The sequence below is a fragment of the Peromyscus eremicus genome, chromosome 7 (genome assembly GCF_949786415.1).
Source record: "Peromyscus eremicus chromosome 7, PerEre_H2_v1, whole genome shotgun sequence".
Lineage (NCBI taxonomy): Eukaryota > Metazoa > Chordata > Mammalia > Rodentia > Cricetidae > Peromyscus > Peromyscus eremicus.
The window spans coordinates 97,262,902-97,290,390 of NC_081422.1; the positions used below are offsets into that span (position 1 = coordinate 97,262,902).

The 27,489-nt window shown below is 48.2% G+C and overlaps 1 protein-coding gene across 1 annotated transcript in view; it reads left to right on the forward strand.

Annotated features, from left to right (window-relative positions):
* Positions 1–27,489, forward strand: part of Slco2a1 (solute carrier organic anion transporter family member 2A1) — an 81,253-nt gene that overhangs the window by 37,203 nt on the left and 16,561 nt on the right. The window contains exons 2-6 of the mRNA XM_059268470.1: positions 3,661–3,798; positions 7,069–7,231; positions 23,858–24,085; positions 25,090–25,188; positions 26,042–26,178. Coding sequence (XP_059124453.1) covers positions 3,661–3,798; positions 7,069–7,231; positions 23,858–24,085; positions 25,090–25,188; positions 26,042–26,178 — 765 coding nt within the window. The remainder of the gene's footprint in view (positions 1–3,660; positions 3,799–7,068; positions 7,232–23,857; positions 24,086–25,089; positions 25,189–26,041; positions 26,179–27,489) is intronic.

Consider the following 27,489-nt stretch of genomic DNA (forward strand, 5'->3'; position numbering starts at 1 on the left):
CTCCACCCCATCTTTGCTAATACTTTCTATCCTAGTTAGCATCAACTGTCAACTTGACAGAACCTAAAATCATCCCCCTCCCCACACAAAAAGTCTCAGTTGAGTCATTGTCTCTATGGAATTGATCTGTGGGCATGTCTGTGAGGGATTGTCTTGACTGTGAATTAATATAGGAGAGCTCAGTACACCATGGCAGTACCATTCCCTGGGCAGGTAAATTAATATAGGAGAGCTCAGTACACCATGGCAGTACCATTCCCTGGGCAGGTGAATTAATATAGGAGAGCTCAGTACACCATGGCAGTACCATTCCCTGGGCAGGTGAATTAATATAGCAGAGCTCAGCACACCATGGCAGTACCATTCCCTGGGCAGGTGAATTAATATAGCAGAGCTCAGCACACCATGACAGTACCATTCCCTGGGCAGGTGGAAGGAAGCTAGCTCTATGAGAATGAGTCTGAGCAAGCCAGAGAGCAATGTTCCTCATGGCTTCTGCTTCAAATTCCTATTTGAGTTTCTTCCCTGACTCCCCTCCATGACGGACTGTAAACTGTAAGATTAAATAAACCCTTTCTTTCCCTCAGTCGCTTTTGGTCAGAGTGCTTTATCACAGCTACAGAAAGGAAACCAGAGCACCCGCTTCTCATCACTCCCGCTTCTCATCACTTCCACCATTGCATTATTTCCACCCACATACTCACCTCGTCATCACCAGCATCTTCGCCATCATTAATACTGTCTTAGTTAACATTTCTGTTGCTGTGATAAAACACCACAAACAAAGGCAAATTGGGGAAGAAAGAGTTAAATTTCTCTTACACTTCCAGGTAACAGTAAGGGCAAGAAGACAAGGAGGGCAGGGAGCTGGAGGCAGACTCTGGTGCAGAGGCTATGGAGGAAGATTACTTACTGGCCTGTTATTCATGTCTCACTCAGTCTGCTCCTTAGTACTCAGGACTACCAGCTCAGGAGTGGCACTGCCCACAGTGATCTGAGCCCTCCCACATCAGCCATCGATCAAGAAAATGCACCACAGGCTTGCCCACAGACCAATCTGGTGGGGCCATTTTCTCAATGAAGGTTTCCTTTTCTAAAAAATCATTCTAGCATGTGTCAAGCTGATGTAAATCTAGCCAGAACAAACACCATCACCTTCACCAATATTTTCACTTTTCTCACCACTTCCTCTTCATTATCTCATTCACCTCCACCCTCACCACCACCAACATCTTTACTTTATCACCACTTTCACCTCCATCAGCACCTTCCCCTCCACTGTCACTGTCGACACCGATGCTGGCTGTCACATCACCTCCATCATCACCTTCCCCTCCACTGTCACCGTCAACACCAATGCTGGCTGTCACATCACCTCCATCAGCACCTTCCCCTCCACTGTCACTGTCGACACCGATGCTGGCTGTCACATCACCTCCATCATCACCTTCCCCTCCACTGTCACTGTCAACACCGATGCTGGCTGTCACATCACCTCCATCATCACCTTCCCCTCCACTGTCACCGTCGACACCGATGCTGGCTGTCACATCACCTCCATCAGCACCTTCACAATGACCATCCTCATCACATCCAAGTTCTGTGTCTGCTTTTCCCTTTCTAATCCTCCACCACACAGAGATGACGAGCGCCAGAACATGTCATTCAGCCCAGGAATCGTGAGCCATGTTGCCCACCAGCTTCTGCTTCAGGTCCTTTTTCAAAACATACATTTGGGACTGAACTCCCACTGATTTTGATTTTGTGGATCTAGACTTGAGCCTTAGATACTCCCATGCCCTCTGTCCTCTATTTCTACCCAAAGTTGACTTCCAAGGATCAATGACTTAGCTGAGTTACCTCATAACTGAGAAAAACTAGAGGCCCAAGAGAAAGGGAATAACTATATAGAGGAGAAACACATTCAAACACCACCCACTCCACACATCTCAAGTGACAAGCACCTACGCTGCAAAAGTTACTGACAGGCAGCCAGGTTGCCCATCTTTGGACCTCAGTTTCTCCATTTTGGAAATGAAACTGGGACAAAAATCATTCTCAAAAACTATTTATTACAAAATATTAAGAAGATTCAAGCCCATGAAAGAAAATGAATGAGATGCTTTCTGGGATGCAGGACTGGAGAGGTGCCTCTGGATCCTGGAAGGCTCTCCTCTGCTGAGGAGAGAGCTAGTTGTTGGGGCTCAAAGGCAGGCAGCAGTTAGGAGAGGTGTCTGGTGTCCTGAGTGCTATGACCTTCTTGGATTTAGAGGCCATGAGTATAGATGAACATGCAGTGAGTTCTGGACTCTGTCACAGAAGCCTCAAGTTGGCCTCACCAAGGTTCTGTGCTAGCAGCTGGGAAATTCTACAGGTTGGAGGGATGCTGCAGAGAGGTAGGCTCAGTGTTGGAGGGAAATGAAAACGAAGGCAGAGTCTTAGTTACTCTTCTCAGATGCCAACCCTTCAACTAAGAGGATAACTTTCGCAGAGTATGGAACATAGCAGCATCCCACTCTTCTCTGGAGGAAAAGCATAACCCAAAGGAAACTTCCAAGTACTGCCTAAGGATGTGGGACTTGTAGGACCTGGTTCCTGCTCATGCAACAGCTGCGATCCCAGGAGGGCTGAGTCTGGAGCTCAGGACACCATCAAATTCCTCTTCCACCTTACATGATGTATATCTATCCCTATCAACCATGAACTCACATTTACTCAGCACACACAGGACAAGGCATGTGAGACCAAGTGGGACACAGTGACAAATAACCTTTGGCACTTCCCCAGGGCCTTGAGCATCCATCCAGAAGGGAACAAGTCCAGTCATAGATGTTCTTAGTAAGAGGTCAAGGTAGCCCTGGTAAAAAGCGTGGTAAGATGGAATGAGGATAGTCATTCAATTAGGTGGTTGGAGGACTGTGCCAGAGTGTCTTCCTGGAGGCAGGAGAGCTGAGCCTTGGAGGATGGAGATCGGGAATGGAAGGCAGGTCAGGAGAAGCAGAGCATCCCAACTGAGGGCTCACTAGTATCACTGAGAATGGTCCATATTGAATAGAGGATGACTTTCAGCCCTCCCAGAGCTCAGGAAGAAGACCAAGTAGCAGTCGTGGTATGCTGTGATATGGTTAGGGAGCAACCCAAGGTGCCAACGGCTCTTGATGCTGTCTAAGTCAGGGCCTTGCTTGGGGATGACATTCCCCATGGTTTTAGTAGTCTCTTTGTGACAACAGATGTGGTTCATTAGGTAGAGTGCTTGTCTAGTATGCACAAAGCCTTGGATTCAATGCCCAGCACAGCATAAAAAACAAGTGTGGTAGCATAGGCCCATAAGCTCAGCACAGAGAAGAGGCAGAAGGATCCAAAGTTCAAGGTCATCCTCAGCTTCATAGTGAGTTTGAAGCCACCTTGGGAGACATGGGATAGGGTCTCAAAAAAAAAAAAAAACGTGGTAAATCTAGGAATGGCTAGAATTTTTGGACTGTTTCCCATGGGGTGGAATATGGTATGGTACCTGACAGCATTTCACTCTCAGAACTGTCCAGTGAAGGAAGTGTTTCCACGAGGAGACAGTCCCACCTGTCCCCAGAGGCCCTGGACGGAAGGCTGGGCAGGCACGGGGTCACTGTGCAGAGTCCTCAGGGGCTGTCATCTGTTACCCAGGTGTTCGTGCTCTGCCATGGCCTCCTACAGCTCTGTCAGCTGCTCTACAGTGCCTACTTCAAGAGCAGCCTCACCACGATTGAGAAGCGCTTTGGGCTCTCCAGCTCTTCCTCGGGTCTCATTTCCAGCTTGAACGAGGTGAGTGGGAGGCTCTTTATTTAAAAAAAAAAAAATTTAATCAGGTTTACTTTATTTTATGTGTGAGTGTTTTGCCTGCCTGCATGCAAGTGTACCATGTGCATGTTTGGTGCCCAAGGAGGCCGGGAGAGGGCGTTGGATCCCCTGGAACTGGAGTTATGGATGGTTGTGAACCACTTTGTAGGTGCTGGGAATCAGACTTGGGTGTTCTTCAAGAGCAACAAGTGCTCTTCAATGCTGAGCCATCTCTAGCCCTGAGTGGGAGGCTCTTGACCATCCTTCATTGTGTATACTCTCCTAACCACAGGATCCAAGAGGAGCATACCATGGGGCTGAGTCTACACCCTAGTGCAGAATATAAGCCCTAAATTTGTCCTCTGACTTGATATCGTCCTCACAGACAACAGAGAGTGAGGAAACAAACCTCTGACATGTATGTCACTGTAGCCCTGGCCCTGGCCCTTGTATGTATCACAAGTCACCCACAGTTCTTGATGAGTCCAGACACGGCCTCTGGATCCTTCTCACACTGTGTTCTAGGCTCCTTTACTAAACAAATGATATCTGATGTATATGGTAGACCCTTTCCTACAGCAGTCAAGAGCATCCCAAACCATGAGCTCCCACATCTAAACTTGATCTGCATCATTGGATACTTGAAATAAAATTGTGGTCCAGGAACACTGGAGTTTGTGTGCTGCTGGTGGTGAGTGAATGTGTGTGTGTGGTCAGGGGTGTGTGAAGAGAGTCCAGCCTGGTGCAGGCGTGGGTGAGGCCATCTGAGTGTGTAGTGAGTACAAACCTTCAGCCTGAAGCCCAGTTTCCAAGCCCTCCTGGGCCCAGATGAGATGAAAGGGCACAGATTGCCCACGGCAGTTCAAAGGCAGGTGGAGGGGCTTCAACAGAGAAGCCATGGGTGTCTTGGCCTTGGGAAACAGCTGCTCCTTTTGTCCACTCTGGCATGACATCAAAGGGTGAACAGATAAGGTGGGTTGGAGGCCTAGAGCCCTGCCCTAGATGTCCATCTACAGTTCTTAGACCCTTTAGTTTTGAGACGTGGAAGGACAGACTTCAAATGTTCAACACCACCAAATAGATGGAGCTGCTCTAGGGGCACTCTGAGGGTGATAGCTGAGGCCTGACGTCTTCTTCTTGGCTAGAAAGCTGCAGTTTTGAGGTGTGCTTTAAATGGGAAAAGAATAAAGAATTCTTTCAAAGGCACCCATCTGCTGAAGAAAAGCTTGGAAGCAATACCCAATACCCGAGCAAAGTCCAGTGACCCACACAGAAACCAATCCGGGCTTCTGCAGATAAGTGGGGCCACAGATACGCCAACCTTCCTTCCTGGGTTTGTTTTAGAGCCTTCCACCACCTCTCACACACACCCTTTCAAGTCAGCTAGCAGAGCTGAAATGGTCTGACATTTCAGTCCATTTATAAAAAAAACAATAGAGAAGCAAGAAGGAATGATGAAACCCAAGAAGCTCAAGAATAAGTTTTCTCTTTCTCTGGGTACCCATTGCAGAATGTTCTAGGTACTTCAGGCTGAGGAGCTCCCTGCTGAAGCCAGGCTGCCTCTTCATTCAGCTCACATAGCTTCACATCCTCTTCCACGTGCCACAGCCTCTGTCTGTTGATCATGTCCCTTCTCACATGTTAAAGAGCACCAGCTGCACACCAGACACTGTCCTAGGTGCTAGGAGGCAGAAAGGAACAGACAGACTAAAAGCTAAGACAAGAGTACAGAAGTAAAGCTCCAGTAGATAGACAGTAGGTTTCATGACAAGGTGGCCGTGGGAGAGGAAAGGCATTCAGGACCAAAGTGGTGGACACAAGGAACATACCTTCTAAGGAACGTCAGGAACACAGTGTTCCTGTCCACACTAGACAGGACTTGGAAGTGGTATGATGGTCCTTGTCCTTCCTTTTGAAGAACTTAGGATGGGTATGGGGGTGGGTTCGATGCAGAGTTGTTGATGCAGAAGTCAACTCCTCCAGAAGGTTGCTCTAGTACGTCATAGACAAACCTGAAGTCGGGCCTCCCTGGTTCTGTCTGTCTCTTGACTTCACAGATGTAGACATGACACTTCCTGTTTCACTGTCAAGTTCTAGTTTCCTTTCTCCTGCTGTCATAAAGACCATGACCAAAGGGACTCGGAGAAGAAAGGGTTTGTCTGTCTTACACTTCCACATCAGGCCATCATGGAGGGAAGCCAGCCCGGGGACTGGGGCAGGAGCAGAGACCACGCAGGAAAGCCTCTTACTGGCTTCCCGCTTCGCTTCCTCAGCTTGCTTTGTTAGTACAACTCAGGACCACCTGCCAGGGATGGTCTCGCTGGCAGCAGTGGGCCAGGCCCTCCCACGTTAATCATTAATCAAGAAAATGTCCCCACAGCCCTGCCTCCGCTCCAGCTAATGGAGATATTTTCTCATTGAGGTTTCCTCTTCCCAGATGACCCTAGTTTGCGACAAGGTGATGAAAATGAACAAGCACAAAGTATAAAATGAGAGCAGTTGCGTGGTGCGTGGGGCCATTCACGTTGCTTGGTCGTTATTCTGACTTTCAGTCCAGAGTCCCTGAGTCTATTACCCTGGACCTCGTTAAAGTTAGTTTAATTAAGAAACATGTGCTACTCTGGGAGCCTTCCAGGGTTTGGGGCTTCTTTAGATTTTTGCCCCCAAAAGATTTTTCTAGAAGGCCTAGAGAAAGAGCTCAGTTGGTAAAGTGCTTCTTGTGCAAACATAAAGACCTAAGTTTCATCCCCAGAACCTACATTTGAAAATCCAGGTTTAGTAGTGGCATGCGCCTGTAATTCTAGAGTTAGGGAGGTCGAGAAAGGAGGGTCTCTGGAACCAACCAGCCTAGATATTTGGCAAGCTTTCGATCACTAAGAAACTGTATCAAAAGAAAAAAAAAAGAGGTGACTGGTACATACACACGCACATGTGAGCAGACCCTCTTGCAAACATAAGCACACACTCAAGATTTGTGTATAAAATGGTCAGTGTTTGGATTAGTTCATCGTGTCTTCAGATAATTCCACTGGACTGGTCCAAAAAGCAGAGGCTGGAGGAACGCTGGTCCTGTGAGAATACAACATAAACAAGAATATCTGGGTAAGGCTAGCACGGCTTTGCCAGGGACCCCACTATTACCAGACAGCCCCTTCCCTCTCTAGCCTCCCTCGATGAAATGTGGTCAATCTACTCTGGGCTAGGGGAAAGCAGGACCAACCTGGCTCTCACTCGATCCCTTGTTCCCCTCCGCAGATCAGCAATGCTACCCTGATCATCTTTGTTAGCTACTTCGGCAGCCGGGTGAACCGCCCACGGATGATCGGCATCGGGGGGCTCCTCCTGGCTGCAGGGGCCTTTGTCCTCACCCTCCCACACTTCCTGTCGGAGCCTTATCAATACGTCTCGACCACGGCCGGTGAGTGGCCCCAACTCCTGCCTTGAGGAGATGAGGCAGGATGAGCATGGTACAGAGTTGATGGTGATGCCCCTGCCGGTGGGGTTTCCACTCTGGGCCATGGCTTCTTTCCTCTCCCACTAGAGACCGTCCTTGGCTTTAGTAGTTCAGTTTCTCTCCAGACCACATCTGGAATGTGGAACCTATTGAAACACACAGAAGTGTGAAGTAGCCTGGCTACCTGGTTCCTGGCTCCTTGGGGATGAGGAGACCCTGTGGTTGCTGGCCTCTCCCCATGACTCCCTGTGCCTTATGCCAGTTTTTATCCAAACTCCACCTACCTGGGACCAGAGCCCACAGAGGCCTGGAGGAAAGAGGACCGAAGTGTGGAACACTATGAAGTCTGGGGGTTTTCCTGATGTTTGGTGACTGTTACACCTGTCGATTTTTACTTTAAATTATATAGCGTTTGTATAGTACACTCATTGATGTGGGGACACTAGTGGGGTGAAGAGAAAAGTCATAAGATGAGGAGTTATATGACTTTCCCAGGGGAAACATGAACAAATATCTGTTCACTCCACATAAGACACTACGACAATCCAAAGAGATGAGTCTTCTCAAATCTAGCTTGGTGAGCCAATAAGTTTATTTGGGTTGTTTATAGGAGCATGGGTAAGGGATTACAGGGACACGACTAAGGGATGACAGGAGCATGGGTAAGAAATTACAAGAGCATGGGTAAGGGATTACAGGAACACAACTAAGGGATTACAGGAGCATGGGTAAGGGATTACAGGGACACGACTAAGGGATTACAGGAGCATGGGTAAGAAATTACAGGAGCATGGGTTAGGGATTACAGGAGCATGGGTTAGGGATTACAGGAGAATGGGTAAGGGATTACAGGAACATGGGTAAGGGATTGCAGGAGCATGGGTAACTCAAAGACAGATATATCTACCAAAGGCACACTCTATCATGGGTGAAGACTCACAAAAGCTGTATCCTTAGAGCCCTCTGGACAATTTGTAGGCACCTCTACCAGAGTAACCTCGTCCCCAGCAATTGATTCCTACTTTTTACAACCTTGGAGGAAACTCTGTAAATCTTGTAACTTTAGGAACTTCTGAGCCTTACAAGTTTCTATGGCTTCCTTAGTCTTAAGAGCTCCACTCTTTCTCAACCTTTCTAATGCTGTGACCCCATAATATAGTTCCTCATGTCGTGGTGACCCCCAGCCACAAATTTATTTTTGTTGCTACTTCATAACTGCAATTTTGCTACTGTTATTGATCATAATGTAAGTATCTAATATGTGGATGGTTTTAGGCGACCCCTGTGAAAGAGTCATTCTATTCCCAAAGGGGTTATGACCCACAGGTTGAGAACCACTATTCTAACTTGAAGGGAGTGTTTCAAATGGGAGGAAATGGCTACAGAGTAGGTCTTGACACCTGAAGGTATTCATATATCTTCTCAGGGTCCAAGTAGCTAAGGAGAGAAAGAAGAAGAGGGAGTCCTGTCCCCTGACCCTCATCAGGCAAGGATTCTTTCTGTGACCCAAACTTCTGCTTTTTATTGGGATGTCCTGTGACAGGAAGAAATAGACAAAGAATTTATGTGGTTAAACATGGTATTCATTAGTAATGAAGGATCTAGGAAAAGGTGACTCTTCCTTACATCTTATTTTTAGAATTCTTTTAATTAGCATATATTAATTATACATGATAATAGGTTTCATTGTGACATCTCCATACATGTACATGATGTGTTTTGATCATATTCATATTTTTTCTCCCACTCTTGCTAATCTTTTTCCTTTTCTCAACTAGTCCCCACTTCTGTTTTCTTGTTGGGGTACATGAGTGTGAGTGTGTGTGTGCGTGTGCGTGTGCGTGTGCGTGTGCGTGTGCGTGTGCGTGTGTGTGTGTGTGTGTGTGTGTTTCATCAGGGTTGAGTACAGGAGTGTAAATGAGGATTTGTCTGTAAGAACGTGGGTGCTTTACCACTGGCTTTGCCACTGAAGGAAATGTCCCTCTTTTCCTATCAACCCATTAACTAATTATGAACTGTTGTTGTTTTAAATTGCTGTGTTTGCGATTTTATACACATTCTAGATAGCTCTGTGTTGACGTGAGCTTTACAAATATTTCCTACTAGTTTCTAGCTCATCATGCATATTCTTCTAACAGAATATATGTCACTTCCAGAACAAAAAGGGGTCTTAAATTGATGAAATCCAATTTTTCCTTATTTTTTTTTTCTCTTCCACCATTCATTTTTCTGGTACTGCACTCAAGACCTCTCCCCATCCCAGGAGAGGCACTTTCTCTGGGTGTTTCCATTTTTTTGTATTTACATGTAGATGTATGATCTGTTTTGAGTTAATCATTTTTCCTTTTGTGTCTGAATGCCATTTTTCCCAGCACAATTTGTTATAAAAACTGTCTTTTCATCATACCAGAATTCTAGCAGATACATTGTACAATTATAACAGATGAATTCTCTTGGGTTAAGGCTGCAGCTCAGTGGTAGAGAGCTTGCCCAAAATACACAAGGACCCAAGTTCTGCTGCCAACTCGGAGAAGAAAGTTGGCCAGGTCTGTGGGTTCATCTCTGGACTTCCTTTCCCACCCATTGATCTGTGGGTCACCTATGCCAGCACTGTGTGATCCCCCTCATCAGTGTTTTGTTTAGTTTTGTTCTTTTTTTCTATATAAACTTTGAGATCTAGTGGTTTGTATTCAAAAGAAAAATATCCTTCTGGAATTTTGATTGGGATTGCGTTAAATTCATAGATCAGTTGGCATGCCTGTTATGTGTAACCCTCTAACTCTTTTTGGTTTTTCAACACAGGGTTTCTCTGTGCAGCCCTGGCTATCCTGGAACTCACTCTTAGACCAGGCTGGCCTTGAGCTCACAGAGATCTGCCTGCCTCTGCCTCCTGAGTGCTGGGATTGCAGGTGTGCACCACCACTGTCTGGCTGATCCTCTAACTCCTAAACGGTGTGGCTCACCATCACCCTTGTGTTTAACGTTGACTTATGACTGAACGAGCTCTAGGCTGATGAATGTCTTTATTCTTCAGGAGAACAGAGTCTCTGGACACCTTAACGCCCACTGTCCATCATTGCCACCCAGTGCTGTGGACGCACCTGCCTTACCCTTCCTACAGCGCTCACTGCCTATCAGTATTTACCTCCAGGGTTATGGGTTTCTGCGTTCACCTGCTCTGTTGCTTCCATTCCCTTCTTTTCCTGAGATTATATATATCCTTAGTAGTTAACTTTGATGAACCCTTGGGTGATAAAATCTCTGACAGAAAAGATCTTCATTTTACCCTTACTCTTGAATTAGTTTAGCTACAAACTGTTTTAAATTCATAGTTATTCCTGCTCAGAACTTTGAAGACAACACACCTTTGTCTTTGAGATTTCTCAGTGGACCTTCTCCATCTGTCTAATTATCAACCCCTTATATTTAGGCATCCTGGTTTTATTCTCTGTAGCTGCGCTTAAATTTTTTTGTTGTTGTTTTGCTACCATAGTATGTTTGAATATGGGTTAATCTGTGTCTGTTTGGGAGTTCAGTTGTTTGGTTTTTTTGATAAGACCTTACCTTCCCCCCTGCCCCTTGCAAAATTTTTATTTAACTCTAAAAATTTGTCTGCCAAAAATGCTCCTGATTTTCTCCATCCTTCCTCTGGAACTTTTATATAAATATACATGTCAGTCACTTTCATTTCTGAACCCCTCATCTCTTAACTTCCTGGAATCTTCAGTGCATTGTTCCTCTGTACTGTATCCTTAGTGGTTTCCTTAAAGTATGTCTTCCCATTCTGTGAGCCTCTCTCTAGCCTTTTAAATTGGAGTCAAACCTTTTCATTATGTAAAATTTACTCTCTATTTTGCTAATTTCTCAGAGTTGTGATTTGTTTTCAAATTTCTCAGCCCTTAGTTTTATGATTTCTTAATGCTTTTTAACTGATATATGTGTGCATGTGTATCGATTATATGTTTCTTTGATGTTTTCAAGTATTTTAAACATAGTTTTATGCAGTCTCTTTGATATTGTTCCACTAGTTCAAGCTTTAAGAATGTAACGCCTTCACCATTGTTGTGCCTGCTTGTGCATGTTCATCGTGAATCCTCCTTCTGTGTGTTCTATAATGTGACTGTGGAGTGAATTGTACTGCGACTTTTTTTTCTCCCATGTGTAAATTATCTGTGGGCAGATTGGGAATGGACCTGCAGTAGTATAGTGTTTTATATCCCCATGTGGACTCAGCACCTCAGGGGGTCATCATTGCTTTGCAGATCACTTTATGTCAGCTAGTTAGCTCAGGATGAATTTGTCCTTGTCTCAGGAGAAGTAGGGCATGGTGGTGGCTTCATGATGAGCAGCATTGAGGGGCCCAGTCTGCAAATGCTCATCCTTAGTTCACTGCCATGGAGCTGTACATCAGTGGTGGAGGATGAGTGAGCCACCCAGGAAAGTGCTGAGCAAGTTAACTGATTAGTGTTTGCTTGAATCTGGCTCTTCTAAAAGTAGACTAAGCTCCAGAGGTGAGTCACTTAGAACGGCAGAGGAAATTCCTCTATGGGTTGGGAGGCCTGTGCAGGAGACAGATGGTTGGTTTGAATGGGGGGGTGGGAGTGGGGAGGATTAGGAACGGAGAGGTCTACTGGTGAGGTGTCTGCAAGGTTCTGGGACTGTCACTCTTTCCTCTGGGTGCTCTAGTCATTCTCATAGGTGTGTCGTAGCCCCGGACTGTTTAAAGTCTGAGCCAAGGACGAGGACAAACCCAAGCCCATGGGCTCTGCCCTGTCCTTTCTCCCCTCTAGACGAGGCCTTGGAGACCAGCTCTGAGGGAGAATCAGGACTTGACCTTTCTGATGCATGAAGACCAGGCTAATGAGATCAGCAAGGGAGCCTCGAGCACTGGGGCCAGGCTGAAGGGAGGGCGCTTTGCCAGACACCACACACCATGGCCTACTCAGTCAAGCTGGTCGGCTCCCTGCGGCCTGGGCCCACAGCCCATGGCATTTGCTTTGCACAATGTAGCCATGGGAGGGAGGTTAGGGATGGCCTCACTTCGCTCCTTATTAGGGATGGCTATTTAGATTGAGTTGGGCTTTACCACAAAGCCCCAGATCACAGGGAGTTAATACCAGCCCAGTCTTAACCCCACTCTTCCTGGCCCAAATCACCGCAGCTTGCCTGACAGGGCCACATCGTGCACAGGCTGGGAGAACGGACTGTTATTGTTGTTGTTGCTCATCCTGTTTGTACAAATTCTGATTGCGACAACAGAGCCGCACTTGCTTTGATTGGGATTCAAGCAACAGCTGGAGATGTTCAGGGATGCCACCTTCGGGGCATCTTTCTGGTGCCAGGCAATAAGATGAGGAGGACCTTGGCCTAGGAGTCACATCTGCGGCCTTTAGTTGGGCTGTGTACTAGGTGGGGATGCAGTGTGGAAGTGTGCCATGTTAATATGTTCAGATAAATATTCACCAGGTGCCATTTCATTGGAAAAGGCTGATATCATGACTCTACTTCAAATGTGTTCCTATGGGAACTTTGAATTATGCAAGGTCATGGGGGGCATATTTTATTAGATGTGACACCCAAATGGTGCATCTGAACTATCTTCTGGAGCCAGGCAGTCCTTGGGCCATTTTCTCCCTGCTTTGAGTCTCAGTACCTCAGGAGGGTCTAAAAGAGAAACACCTCTCCCATTGATCGAGGCTCTTGCATTTAGCCCAGTGGCTGCCAGAGGCAGGGATCGTGAAGTGGTGGCTATGCTCATGTGGTAGTGGGGAAACTGGGAGCCCCTCAGAATCCCCGTGAGAACGCACGTGGTGTCCCTTGACAAGCTCTTTGCTGTGGGCTGGGTAGCTTGGGAGAACCTGCAGGTGAGCGCTTGTCCTCACCCTAGGCCTCCATTACACCCTCATGTGAGCATAGGGTCCCTCTGGGTGAGAGCATGGGCTACTGTTCTGAGAAGTTACCAGAACCTCCCACAGCCTCATGTTCGTAGATGGAGCACAGACTTTGACACAAATGCTGTCTCAGCTGCTCACTTGCCAACTCTTCTTGGGGGGGGGGTACCCTTCTTTTCTAAACCTAAGTATCCTTACCTGTAAAATGGGAGCAATAATACCTTCTCACTCAGTGTGCTCTCAGAATAAAATTAAAGTGGAATAATATAAATATATAATAAATATATAGATACAAAGAGTGTGGCTCATGGGAAAATTTCCATTTGTTTGCCTTGCTGTCCCATTTGGGATCTGTTATTGATCGGTATCAGTCCCCACTCTTCTCTTCATGAGTATTTGCCCATTTCTTCTCCCCTTGGAACAAAGCCGCTCCAGAAATGACCATGGGAAATGAAGAGGAACTATGATTTTCAGAGGGGAAAAAAAAATTGAAGAAAGGCTGAACATTGTGGGAAGTCACGAAGACCTTTAACAACTAATTGCCTATTTTAAAAAGCCCATGCAGACATTTATGGATGTTTAGATTTTCTAAATGTCAGTGGGGTCCGGAAATGTGCCTTGGCTTTAGAGACTAGCTACCCAGCCAAAGCCTCCATCCAAGCCCACGTCTAGAAGGTGCAGTGAGGCTTTTGCAGATGGGAAACAAGCCAGCGCGAGACCAGTTCTCCCAGGAGAGAGGAGAAGGGGCTTTGGAAACCAGTGTTCTGAGGGACTAGGTATAACCTGTGAAAGAGTCAGTGTCGTCCACTGGAAGTCAGCCTGGCAGACAATGGTTGCCTGGGCAGGAAGCTTCCCAGAGGCTAAGCAGGAAAGGAGGAGGGGAAATTGTATTTTTGGAGCAATTAAGAAAAGAAAGGGAAGAAGCCCTCCCTAGCCCTTTATCTCTGAAGCTTCTGGTCCCTATCCTGTGCTCTCAATGGCGTCCCTAGGAAGGCGGGTAACAGGAAAGCACGCAGAGCAGAGCCTTGGGATCCGGAGTGACTTCAATACTTCCTTATGCAGCTCTCAACCTCCAGAGCCAATCCATCTCCTAAACCTGTATGCCACACAGGGCCAGGCCACAGAGAGAATGGCTCTGGAACATGAGCTCAGGTGATAAACAGCCAGCTGTGGTGCGAAATGGAGATGCCAGAAGCCATGGGGGACATGAGGGGGACATGGTGTGCAGGTAGCCTGAGTGTGCCTGTGGCACATAGGTGTGTGTAAGGTAGAGCATCTCTATGCGCAGGAAGTCGAATGAGGTAGGGAGGCAGTTGGGCATGGAGAGGAGAGGAGGCTGGTGTATGTGGAGATGGATACTGGAGGTAGAAGTGTGGGGGCGCAGGGGTGAAGGTAAGGAGATGGGGAGATTGTGAGGAGGTGGGAGTATAGGGCAAGGAGGAAGTGGAGTGAAGTGGAGAACACATATGTAGGAGGAAGTGTGTGGGTGGGGATGTGGGGGTGAGCATGCATTTGAGGGGAAGCAGGTGGGATGATACGTATAAAGGATGGGGGGAAGTGTGTGCTGGGGTGAATGAGGGGGTAGTTAGGGTGAAAGTTGCACAGCCTGGCTAGCTGGAACTGTTTAACCTGTTTAATCTGAGAAAGGAAGGGAAAAGCCAGCAAATACAAGTGGGGAAAATATCACAAAACCTGAGTGCTATTAATTCAACTAAAAGAAAAACAGCCCTGAAAAGATGAGCAGAAGGAAACTGAATGAGGTTTGATGTGGATCCTCTTAGAGTCGTGATGTAGGGAATGATAAAAATAAACATGGAGAAATGACAGCCCGCGCCTGGCTGCTGTGTTGAGTGTCAAGGGAGGTCAAAAAGGAACAAAGACTCTAAGGTTGGTGGAGCAAGCGTCTCCACCGCAGTGGCTTGATAGACAGCTCCCCTCAAGGCACCAGCGGTTGACCTCGTCTGTCCACTCTCTGTCTGGTTCTTGGAGCATCTACTTTTTTGTGGGCGAAGTCAGGTGAATTAAAATGACTCGTTGTCCTAGGCCTCCTGCAGGAGGCTGAGTGTGGCTCCTCTTCACCTTTTGGCCCTTGGGGTCTGGGCAGTCATTTTTCTTGTTCAGCCATGAGGCCGGGTGGCAGACCTGCGGCAGGTGTCTTGGAGACGAGCTCCTTCCTGCTCTTCCATCTTCCTGGACGGTTGGTAGACTGTCTCAGTCCTATCCAGGACAGGGGGAAGGTTCCTGGTAGATAAGAAAGGCTTCTTATTATGCTAGTGGCTTTGTGTCTCTTAGGAAACAATCCCTGTTCCACTATGGGATGTGGTTTGAAGAAACCATAAGCCATCATTGTATCCGGTAGCGGGCTCCTGGAGGACCTAGGGGGTCAGGAAGGCACTTTCTACTCCTCTTGCTGGACTTGGTGAGACTGAGCCTGTTGACTGTGCCCAAACACCTCTTGTAGCCCAAAGGCTTGACATGGATGCCCCAGGCAGTGTCCCCTGGGAGAGGGAGGCCAATGGGGTACCTTCTTTCTCCCACGACCAGGGGACTTTTAAGAACTCCAAGCTTGTGATGTCTATAATCAGAGAAGATGGGCACTCAGGCAAGGAAAATAGCACAACAGACAACTGACCCATATACCAGGACCTAGCAGTCAGCTAAGGCTTTTTGGGTATTCTGGAATGTTCCAGATATCACCTTCCTATCTTCTTCCTAGCCTAGAGTAGGAGTGAGAAGGATGCGTAGGGGACCCCTCTACCCCCAGAAACCTACCCTTCATATCTGGTTTGTGTCTCCAGAAGCTTTGATTGTAGAAAGTCTTAGTGGCTGAAGTGTTTGAAAACCATGTTAAGTCATGGGCAGACATTTTTATTCAAGCAACCGGTTGGAAATATTTCGGGCCTGCCAATCCTTGAGTCTCTATGAAACTGTTCAGCAATGTTACTGGGGCACCAGAGTTTCCACGGGCAGTAGAGACAAAAGTGTCTAGGTGTGTGCTGTAACACTCCTTGGCACAGACACGGTGGGGATCAAATCTTGGCCTAGGTAGTAGTTCCGTTTCCCAAGCCCTACATTAGATGGTTCTTCTGGCCTAGGGCTACCCTTGCCCTTAGAGCTGAACTCCCAAGGTGTGAATTCCCCCAAGCTGCCTTGAGGTGGTCAGCCATGGACATGAGGACAGGCCTTTCTCTTCCAAGTGACTCTTGCCCTTATATCTCTCAGTACTACCTTTCATGGGTTCTAGTCTGCTTCTGAGAATCATCCAGACCAAGTCGATTAGCTTATGATCAAAATAGCCAGGACCGCAATGCTGCAGATCTGTTTCTTACGCCAGGCCTTGCCTTCCTCTTCGCTGTCTAGCTGAAGCCAAGCCTTGTGCTCTTTCCCCATGAGATTCACTCTCCTTGGTTGGAGCCCTTCTTTTTATCCTTGCATCTAATTTTCTAATGTTCAGCCTTCAGAATGTCTTATCAGCCATTCTCCTGGCTCTGCAGCCTTCCTGTCATTCTTGGACTTGCCAGTTGTGTCCCCGAGGACAGAGCACAGAGTGGTAGACACACAGCCCTTCTACCTCGGGTGTGCAGGAAGCTGGTTCCCCCTGAGGACTCTCCAGATAGGGGTCCCCATCTTGCCTAGCAGATACAACGACAGACAGACTTTGTCCGCAGGCTGCCTCCAGTCAAGTCATGCCCTGCCATGGCTTCTGCTGGCTTAGGAGCCTCACTAACAAAGAAAATGTGTGTGGGGGAGGAGGGATGAATGACTTTTGTTGGCTCTGCAAACCGCTCTGGGTTGTCTTCAAAGAGCACCCCGGCAGCCTAGGGAATAAATCTGGGAGCAATAAGTTCTACTTCACAACCAATGAAAGGTGTGAGTGAGGTGCCCATCTCCTGAAATACTAAATTCAGGGCTGCCAGCTGTCATCTTTTTTCTCCCCTAGCCACTAAAGGAACTGGTCTGATGCGCAGGTGTGGGCTCCTAGATACTGGCAAAGGGCAATGAGGAAGTAGGAGAGGGGAGTCCCAGGCCAGCCAGGGTGGCTGTGACTTTGTGAAGTCCTGCACACGGCAAGCCTCATGCCCAGGACAAGTAGCATTTTCCCAGGCTCCTTCTAGGATAAGGCAGGCAGCGTGGGTTCCAGTCTCAGTGCACACACACACACACACACACACACACACACACACACACACCACCCCCACAGACACTCCCACATGCATGCATACACACATGCCCAACACCAGCACACACACACACACACACACACACACACACACACACACACACACACACAGACATGCACGCTCCAGCACCGGTACACTCTTCCCTGTGCAGATGTGAACCCCTCCAAGCACACACATTTGCCCTGCGATTTCTCTGCTGTAGAAACCACCACTGGTCTTGGCTCTGTTACTGGGTCCTGTCTCTGAGTTTTAAAAGCCCGAGTACCATTGCTTGTCAATGGGCTTTTCCCTTATTCATTTGAGTTCCTCGAAGTGACTCATCATTCTGAATGAAAAGTAGTATTATTGGAGGATATGTATGCCCCAGATTATGATGTATAATTGCTTTTTATAGAATAATGTTTTATAAAATAAAGTTTCATGAATAAAGAGAGCACAAAGTTGTGAAGGGGGGAAGGTGAGGGTGGATCTGGGAAGAGTTGGGAGTGGAGTGAGGGTGAATACAATAAAAATACATGGTATGAGTTCTCAAAGAATCAATAAAATAGTATACTAAAATGTTTTCTTTGTAATGACGCATAATAATTACATGTACTTACACAGTATGTGATAGATACTTCAGCATGTGTCTTGATCAGATCAGAATGACTGACCTATCTTCATCATCTCAGCCACTTATCATTTCTTTATGTTGGGAACATCAATCCCTGCCCCACTCCTGCTCCCTCCCTGCTCCCCCCATCCCTGCTCCACCCCTGCTCCACCTCTGCTCCACCCCTGCTCCACCTCTGCTCCACCCCTGCTCCACCTCTGCTCCATCCCTGCTTCACCTCTGCCCCACTCCTGCCCCATCCCTGCTCCACCTCTGCTCCACCCCTGCTCCACCCCTGCTCCACTCCTGCCCCATCCTTGCTCCACCTCTGCTTCACCCCTGCTCCATCCCTGCTTCATCCCTGCTTCACCCCTGCTCCACCTCTGTTCCATCCCTGCTTCACCCCTGATCCATCCCTGCTTTACCCCTGATCCATCCCTACTTCACCCCTGCTCCATCCCTGCTTTACCCCTGATCCATCCCTACTTCACCCCTGCTGCATCCCTGCTCCACCCCTGCTCCATCTCTTCCTGGATCCATGGGTCACATCCTAGAAAAGATGACTTCCTGACACAAAATCTCCTATATTGCAAAACCACCGAGAGATCCAGAAATCAGAACTGGAATTTTGCTGATAAAAATTTCAGGATGAATCAGAAGGTTGACTCACGTGCTGCCAGGGTGTGGCTGGGGTAAGCTCAAGAGGGATGAGCCTGTTTCTAGATGGCATTGCACAGTCCTGTGAAATTTGATGGAAGCCAGCCTCCGATGTCCTACCGGGGTTAAAGAACGTGCTCGGATGAGCTTCCACCTTTCCAGGGTTTACTTTGGGGAAGACAGGAAATAGGCTAACACCCTGTTAATGAAGGCTCTCCTCCCTCCCCAGGACCCCCCGCAGTACGGAGGCAGACAGCCGTGGGTAGACAGATGGACTCCAGAGGAGAAGTGTTGTAGTGGGTGCAAAGGGGTGCCATTCCTCTGGTCTTATTATGGAACTTTTGTTATTTTTAAAAATTTTGTGGGGCAGTAGATATAGTGGCACAGGCCTTTAATCCCTGCACTGAGGAGGCAGAGGTAGGCAGATTTCTGTGAGTTTGAGACTATCCCAGTCTACATAGTGAGTTCAGTTACATAGTGAGATCCTGCCTCAGAAAAAAAAAAATTGTGGGGCTGAAGAGATGGCTCAGTGGTTAAGAGGACTTGTTCTTACAGAAGATGCAGGATCAGTTTCCAGCACCTACAAGGTGACTTGTAACCATCCATAACTCCAATTTCAGGGAAGTCAATGCCTTCTTCTGACCCCCAGGGGTACCAGACACAAATGGTGAATGTTCATACATGAAGGCAGAACACTCATACACATAAAATAAATAAACCTATACAAATGTTGAAAATTTGTGTGCAGGGTATATGTGTATAGATTTGTTTGTATGTGTGTTCATGTGCGCATATGTGTACATGTGCACATAAATCCATTTGTGTGGAGGCCAGAAGACAATGCTGTATGTTTTCCCAATCACTCTCAACTGTATTTCTTTGGAGACAGCGTCTTTCAGTGAGCATGGAGCTCACCTATTTGACTAGGCTGTTGGCCAGTGAGTTCCGGGGACTGGCCTGTCTCTGTGTCCTCAGTGCTGGGACTACAGGGGTGTGCTGCCACACCTGACTTTCTTCGTGGGTGCTGAGGATCTGAACTCAGGTCCTCATGCTTGCGTGGCCATCGCTTTACTTACCGAGCTATCTCCTAAGTCACAGTGACCAGCCAGGGAAGGCTCTGAATGTCCCCAGGTATGTGACTTGAGAAAATGGTGAGCTACTGGTTGATCCCTTATGTGGGCTCAAGACCCTGGAAAAGGCTGAGAACTCTGCCCCAGGGAGGAAGTGGGAAACTGCAGCCCAGAAAGCCAACCTACCTGTGACACACTCAGTCCTTCTCTCTGTGGAGAACCTGCCCAAGGTCCCCTCAAAGGCCTGTTCTTCACCTCTTCCTGCCTCTGCAGTCACCCTCCATGATGCCCTCCCTTCCTCCCATGCCGATTATTTTCAAAGAGAAGAGTTTAATGGTCTAAAATTCTAAAAAGATCCTATTTCCACCCAGAGTGTGATAGCCAGGGCTACCCACTACAAGGAAGTCCTTGGCTTGTTCCTAAGATCCTGCATAAGGATCCACCTGAGACATAGTCTCTCACTGGGAGCTGGGCTTGCCAATGAGACGAGGCTAGATGGCCAGGGATCCCCATGTCTCCAACACTGGCATGGCAAGTGTGTGCCATCATGCTGGGCTTTTCATATGGGTTCTGGATTTCAAATTCAGGTCCTCAGGTTTATGAAGTCAAGCACTTTACAAAGCGGCCCATCGCCTCAACTCTAACTACTGCCCCTTTCCACAAGTGTCAGAGCTGGCTCTGAAGTAGGCTTGGGCCCCATTCAGGACTGGCATCAGGAAAAGCGTGTTCTCCAAGGACCTCTTGAATCAATGTGGGAAACAGAATTAAGCCACAGAGAATTTGGAGACTTGGATGGAGTTGGGGCCAATTGATTATTTTTCTTTTTTCATGCATGCTTTGAATAAAAGGCATTTCTGACCCGCACACTGACATTTTTAAACTTAGTAATAGTGAAACAATCCCCAGAGATTTTGGCCGCTAGACACTTCATTATGTGAAGCTTTGTGGGGATTTTTGTGGCTTTGGCGTACCACGCAATATGCCACATGAAGACTTAATAAGGCAGTCAACATTTTTACGATCTTTGATGACCATTAAATGTCTCTCAAAAAAATGCTTTTGCCAGCCAAGGCAGCAACAATGTTCTCATAAATGTGAGTCCAGTCAAATAATGAGGATGGACAAAATCAGAAGTAGGGCTTAGAATAAACTCTTTTTTTCTGGCCTGTTGTTTCCCCCAGGGAGTTCCTCAAGTCCCCTCACACATCCCCACCTCCAAGTCCCTTCATTCCCCTGCTACAGTCAGACCTTGAACATGCTTTCACACCCATCAACCATGGAGCCCTTGCAAGCCCCGACCCTCATATCACACAACAGCAGCCTCACCTGTTTGAGCCCTTGGAGGTTCTGGCTGAGGGACTCCCTACCCTTCCAGCAGAGCTTTTGGAACACAGGCCTTAATCCGCCCCACACCTTTACTGCATTGCCCTGTCAAGGTCTTTACCCGTCTGGGCCTTTCCTCAGGGTGCAATCCAGGCCCGTTCCCAAGGCATGTTACCCTGCCTGCCTGCGGGAGCTGCACTGCATATCGGCCTCAGCAAACAGTGGGTGTCCTGTGTCACCCACTTCCAAGTGCTGAGCTACACCCCGGCTTCCCACTGTGCCTTCTTCTTGGTTCACAGGCCCCTTTCTTGGGGGAACTTTTCCAAGCCCCACCCCCACTACTACCACCAAAGTCTGCATTTCCTGTCTTTCCCATTTACCCTTTGCCCTCTCTCCTGGTGCATGCCTGTCGATAACTTTGTTTTTCAATTGTGGTGAAATACGTAGCATGAAACTTGCCCTCTAGCACTGTCAGGTGATGGTGGTGCTAAGTGCGGCCATCACAGCCATCCACCTCCAGAGCATTCTTATCTGGATCCACTGGACAGGCTTCATTGCCTTCTCCTCTAGCCCCTGGCAAACCTCGTTCCACTCTCTGCATTTATGAATTTGACGACTTTAGAAGTCTCCTGTCACCGGAGTCAGACAGGACCTGCCACTTCATGTCCGGCTTCTTTCACTTAGCACCCAGTCTCCTCAAAGCTCATCACTATTAGCTTACATCAGAATCTGCTTCCTTTTTTAGACTGAAAAATATTCTACACTATGTGCCAGATTTGACTTATTTGCCAGGTTGTTTCTACTTCTTGGTTTTCACCAACAAAGGTGTCATAAATATGGGAGCCTAGAGGTCACTTCAGGCCCAGCTTCTACTTATTCTGAAGACTGTGGAATTGCTGGATCCGTTGGTCATTCTGTTTTTGAACCTGTTTTGCAGAGTGGCTGCACTGTTTCACATGCCTCACCAGCAATGCACCAGGGTCTCTCTGTCCCTGTACCCTCACCAATACTTGTTGTCTGGCTTTTTGATGATGGCCGTCCTGTGGGGAGTTAATTGATATCTCTTTCTGGTTCTGGTTTGGTGAGGCAATACTGTGGTTGTCTTTTTAGCAACCTGGGAGAGATGGTGAGTTGAAGGACGTTTAAGGGCCATGTCTGTGTCCCTCTGTCACCTGCACGAAGAGGGCCCTCTTATGGTCACCAGCCAGATAACTGAGAGACTAAAGAGAAAGTGAATCTTGGTGCAGGTGCTTTTCAATAGGCAGGCATCACCCACCGTGCCATTTAGAGGGAGATCCAGGTGCGGACCTTCAGTGGCTGAGCTGGGAACAGGGCACAAGTCTTTATACCTCCTTCCTGGTATTATCATTTGCTTTCAGATGACCTTTAAACTATTCTTGAGTAGATAATAGGCACAGAAAATGGTCCCCTGTCTGGGTCAAAGTCATCTACATCCTGCACCACCCATGAGCATTAGTTAGTAGTTGTAGTGATATTTTGGTTTGCTGAGAGGGTTGAACGTTATGTGGACAAGACTGTCCTCTAAACTGGTAATCTTCTGCCTCAGCTCCTTGAGTGCTGAGATTACAGATGAGCACTGCCATACACAGCTTCACATACTACTTGATCCCATAATACTTGGCCTTGGTCCCCTCTGTTTTTTTCTGAGTCAGACCCCAGTGACCAAAGAGAGATCCCCTTTGCTGGAAGTTTTCATATGGGCCTTGTACAGACCCCAGCATTGAGAACAGGTTATGATGGTGTTAGGCCAGATGAGCCCTGGGTGGAAGTGGGAAAGAGCAGCCGAGAAGGCAGAGCCCCTGTCCCAGCCCTACCATCTAGTCCATGGCCCTCATTTTTCCTCTCTAGGGGACGCTGGGGCCCCCTAGCTCAGGGCTGCACCTCTGGAAATATCATAAGTAGGAATAAAATGGATTCCTGATTCCATTAGTGTTAGTGAAAACCCCACAGAGCGAGAATGGTGACGTCAGTGATTTCCATTGGCCAGAATGAGGCAGAAAGAAAAGGAATCTGGAAAAGATCCCTTAAACCCCTCAAGGCCTTGGAAAGCTGACAATGTTGATTGTTTAGTGTGGGCCAAATTGAAAACAGAGGCATGGAAGCAGCCGCCAAGCCTGGCAAGGTCCAAGCCACAGGACCCATGGCGTCCAAAGGCCATGCTGGGATGACTGGAGCCCTCCAAGAAGGGCTTCCAGGTGCAGCCTAGCTCCCCAATCTGTAATATGAGAGGGTCTCCAAATCCCCTTGTTTTCTGAGTCTGTGATTCTTCACTTGGTCCTAGCCAAAAGGCCAAGAAGCATTAAAGAGTCTATGATTCTGGGGAGCTGCCCAGGTGTGGCCAGGGCACTGAATATTTTTGGCAGCAAGTCCTTCAATGGGATGTGGTGCTGGGATCATTCAGAAGTGAAGGAGTAGGGGTCAAGACCCGGGGAAGCCAGAGCCAAGGCTGGCAGTGACATGGTCTTCTGCTGAGGAGAACTCTGGGTTTTGACTGTGGATCCCTTCTTCCAGCTGGGTGGTGCTTTCCTCCAGGACTGCAGTACTGACCCACCATTTTCAGCCCTCTGCCAGCAGCAGTAGAGGAGGAGGAATGGGTGCTCCTTCCCCATCCTGGGCAGAGCTGCTCCTGTTGCAGGGGCCAAGGTCCACCTGGCTCCCACCTCAGTCTCTGTAGTTCTTCCTGCCAGTCAGGCAGAGGAACACTCCTCAAGGACCATGTCCTATTTTCCTATTCCCTGGCCCTCCTTCCCTTCCACTGGGTTATGGAGAGAGGACAGGACAATGGCAGGATTGGAGGGCAGATGGTGGGAGCCCGAGGCCAGGGTGGTGGTGACTAGTGGGCATGCTCATTGCAGGAAACAACAGCCGCCATCAGACCGACCTCTGTCAGAAGCATTTGCCGGACCTGCCCCCCAGTAAGTGCCATAGCACCGTGCCGGATACTCAAAAGGAGACCAGCAGCATGTGGGGACTGATGGTGATTGCTCAGCTGCTGGCCGGCATCGGGACAGTGCCCATTCAGCCGTTTGGGATCTCCTATGTGGACGACTTTGCAGAGCCCACCAACTCACCTCTGTATATCTGTGAGTCTTGAGCTTTAAGAGGGTTGTGAGGGGTAGGGATCTGGGGGGGGGGGGCTGATGTTTCTGGGGCCTGCAGGAGCTCTTGGGGCCAAAATGGGGCCTGATCCTCGTGGCCTACAAGACGGTGGACCCGTGGTGAATGCTAACCACTTCTTTCCACATGTATGGGCCTCAAGTGGCTAACCCAGAGCTCCAGGCTCTCACCTGGAGGACAGAGCCAGGATTCTTTGTGTGTACCATGTGCTTTAGGATTTGGGGAGCTGATATTTAGCCCTGTTTTGAGCCTCTGACATCACAACATGACATTATATTCTACCAAGTTCACACAAGAGAACTATGCAATTGCAGTCTCTAAATGCAACAACAACACAACACACAATGTTTTAAGTAAGTTTAAAATTTGTAGTGGGCCACATTCATAGCCATCCGGGAGACCATGTGGCCTCTGGGCCATGAGTTAGACACTCCGTTGATCCTCCACAAATCACCCAGTTCTCTAGGCTCCTGCTGGGTGGTATATTACTTCTCTGAGCTGCAGACAGGTTGTCATTCGTGAAGTAGGTAGCAGATGGCCAACTGGTGCCTGATTCCTTCTCTTGGAAAAAGCCACATTGAGCTTTCTCGGGGCCTCAAGTCACAAACTGCGTCTGCGACTCCACCTTCACCTGCCAGAGCCGCCAGCACTGTGCATGGGAAACTTCACACACGAACACACCCTGGACCGGCATTTTTTTAAGATACGGTGGAGGCAGGTTCATTCCCTGCCAGGAGATCTCGCTGGCAGGTGGAGAGGAGCGGCAGGCTCGGTTCTGCCAGCCTTGGCATCTGGCCCTTATCTGTGGGAGATGTAACGGGCGTGGGCTTCAGAAAGTGTCAGTGGCATGCGCTTATGATTCCCAGGGGACAGTGGGTGATACCTCAGGAGTCTCCCTTGGTTTGGGAGACTAGGGTTGCTGAACATTCTCAATACCCCTCAACCCCTTGTCCCTTGCTTTAATTTCCAGCCATCCTGTTTGCTATTGCTGTGTTTGGACCAGCTTTTGGGTACCTGCTGGGCTCAGTCATGCTGAGGATCTTTGTGGACTTTGGCAGAGTGGACACTGGTGGGTATGCAGAGGACATTCACTCTTATTACCCTTTTTACTGATGCTTCTGATTTAGCTCCTCCCTCTTGGCTGCCTAAAGAGACCAGCAATGGAGCTCGTGTCCCATGTAGGACAATGCCCAGGGGTGCCTGTCACTGAGTAACTAGAAACCATTCTGCCACTTTCTTCCAGAAAAGAAAGATTCCGTGTCCATGTTTGATGTCAAAGAACACAATGGAGGCTTCTAGATGGAGTGCAGTGCAGAATTTCAGGGCAACAGTTCTCTTTTGGAGGCCAGGCAACCACCTTGTTGATACCTATATTCTCGGGCTCCTAAGAATTATGGGCCTGCCCCTCTTAGGGATCCTCAAAAGTAGGGTATAATGGAGCCCAGTGGTTAGGAGTGCAGGTTAGGGTACCAGGAAGACAGGTTTGAAATTGACTAATGGACAAGGGATTTGGTTTCCTGATTGGTTAGAGAAGTCAGATGTGCATAACTCTCACCCCACAGGCATGCTAGAGGAGACAGTGGGATGATGGAGGTAACGTGCATGAACCATGTCAGCCCTTGGAGACCAGGTCATGTCACCATTATTCCTGCCAACAGCTAGGGAAGAAACACAGTGAGAGGGGGATGGAGTCTGGGAGTTTTCTAGTGTCTGGCTTTCTGTGCAGTGGCCCGGGTGCTCTGCGAAGACCAAAAAGGTCTGGAGAGGAAGTGTGGTGACCAGGGTCCTACATCATGGAGTGTCTTGTCACCATTATGGGAAGAAAGTCAGTGAAACACCCCCTTAAACTGACTGTCCCTTTCTAGTTAGGAGACACGATGCATTCAACCAACAGACATTTTCATCCTTTGGTTTCTTTTCAGCTACAGTGAACTTGAGCCCAGGAGACCCCCGATGGATCGGAGCCTGGTGGCTGGGCCTGCTCATTTCTTCAGGCTTCTTAGTTGTTACTTCTCTGCCTTTTTTTTTCTTCCCTCAAGCAATGCCCAGAGGAGCAGAGGTAAGTTTCCCGGAGCCCAGGACTCTGTCGATATAGAAGCTTAAGCCAAGGACCCGGGTTGAAAATAAACAGTTGGGAAGCTGCAGCGGCTTCAGAAAACTGAGTGAAATAATGACAAGTCTCAGGACACAGGGCTCCTCAGAGACGGAGAGGAGGTACCCCTCAGTGTCCTCTTATCACGCTGTCATCTCAGAGACCAGAAGCTGGAAACCCCTGAGTTCACCTAAGCTGGGGTAAAGAGCTATGAAACAGTAACAAGGAACAGGGGGGCTGGGGGGTGGCTAGGGAGATGACTCAGTCCATAACATGCTTGCCATGCAAACATGAAGACCCCAGCTTTATCCCCACAGCCTCGCTTTCTAAAAAAAGCCAAGCATGGTGCTGTGCAATTGCAATCCCGATGCTAAGGAAGCGGAGAAATGGAAGGATTCCCTGGGGCTTACCAGCCAGCCTACATGGGGAGCTCCAGGCCACTTAAAAAGACAAAATCAATATGGACGGTGCCTGAAGGATGACATCCAAGGTGGTTCTCTGGCTTCCACGTGGACACACACACATACACACACACACACACACACACACACACACACACACACACACACACACACACACAAGCTGAGCCAGTGGTGAGGCACAGTTGGCTTCTACATTTAATAGAGCTTCCTAAGGTTTGAGCCGGAAAGCTTGGCTGAGAAGGGGAGTCTGAGGCGTGAGGACGTGATGCAAGGATGGTTGGGTGCAGCATGTTCTAGGCAGGGTTGTATCTGCTGGGGAAAGGATCTAGGAAGTTGAGAATGGGAAGCGACGAAAAGGAGGCCGAGTAGGCCCTTTATTTGGGGCTGAAATGCTTAACGTTTTCTCCTGTGAGTTCCAGACACCGTGGTGACTCCCCGGACACCTAGTGACAATATGGCGGTTGGCTGAGGTTGGGGTTCATGAGGGAATGGAAGTTAGAGATCTGAGAGGCTCAAGAGAAAGTTGGAAAATCCAGCTGAGGGCCAGGACAATGGCCACCAGAGAGATGGGGCAAAGGGCAGGCTGATTGTTCCTGGAGGGGTGATGCAAAGACTTGGCTGTGAATTGGGTTGGAGCTCATGCTTTGTGTCCAGGATTGGAGACAGAAATTAGAGGCCTGGAGCTTATCCCAGGGAAGCATTTTAAAGGTTATTGCGTATTTTGATAGGCTCAGTTGGACAGATCTGAGTTTGAAGACTTCCACTCATAAACTAGCTGAATGATCTTAGACAAGTTGCTTTATTTCTAAGCTTCCTCTCTCGTAAAGTTCTCGGGGGGTAATTAGAGAATCTGCCT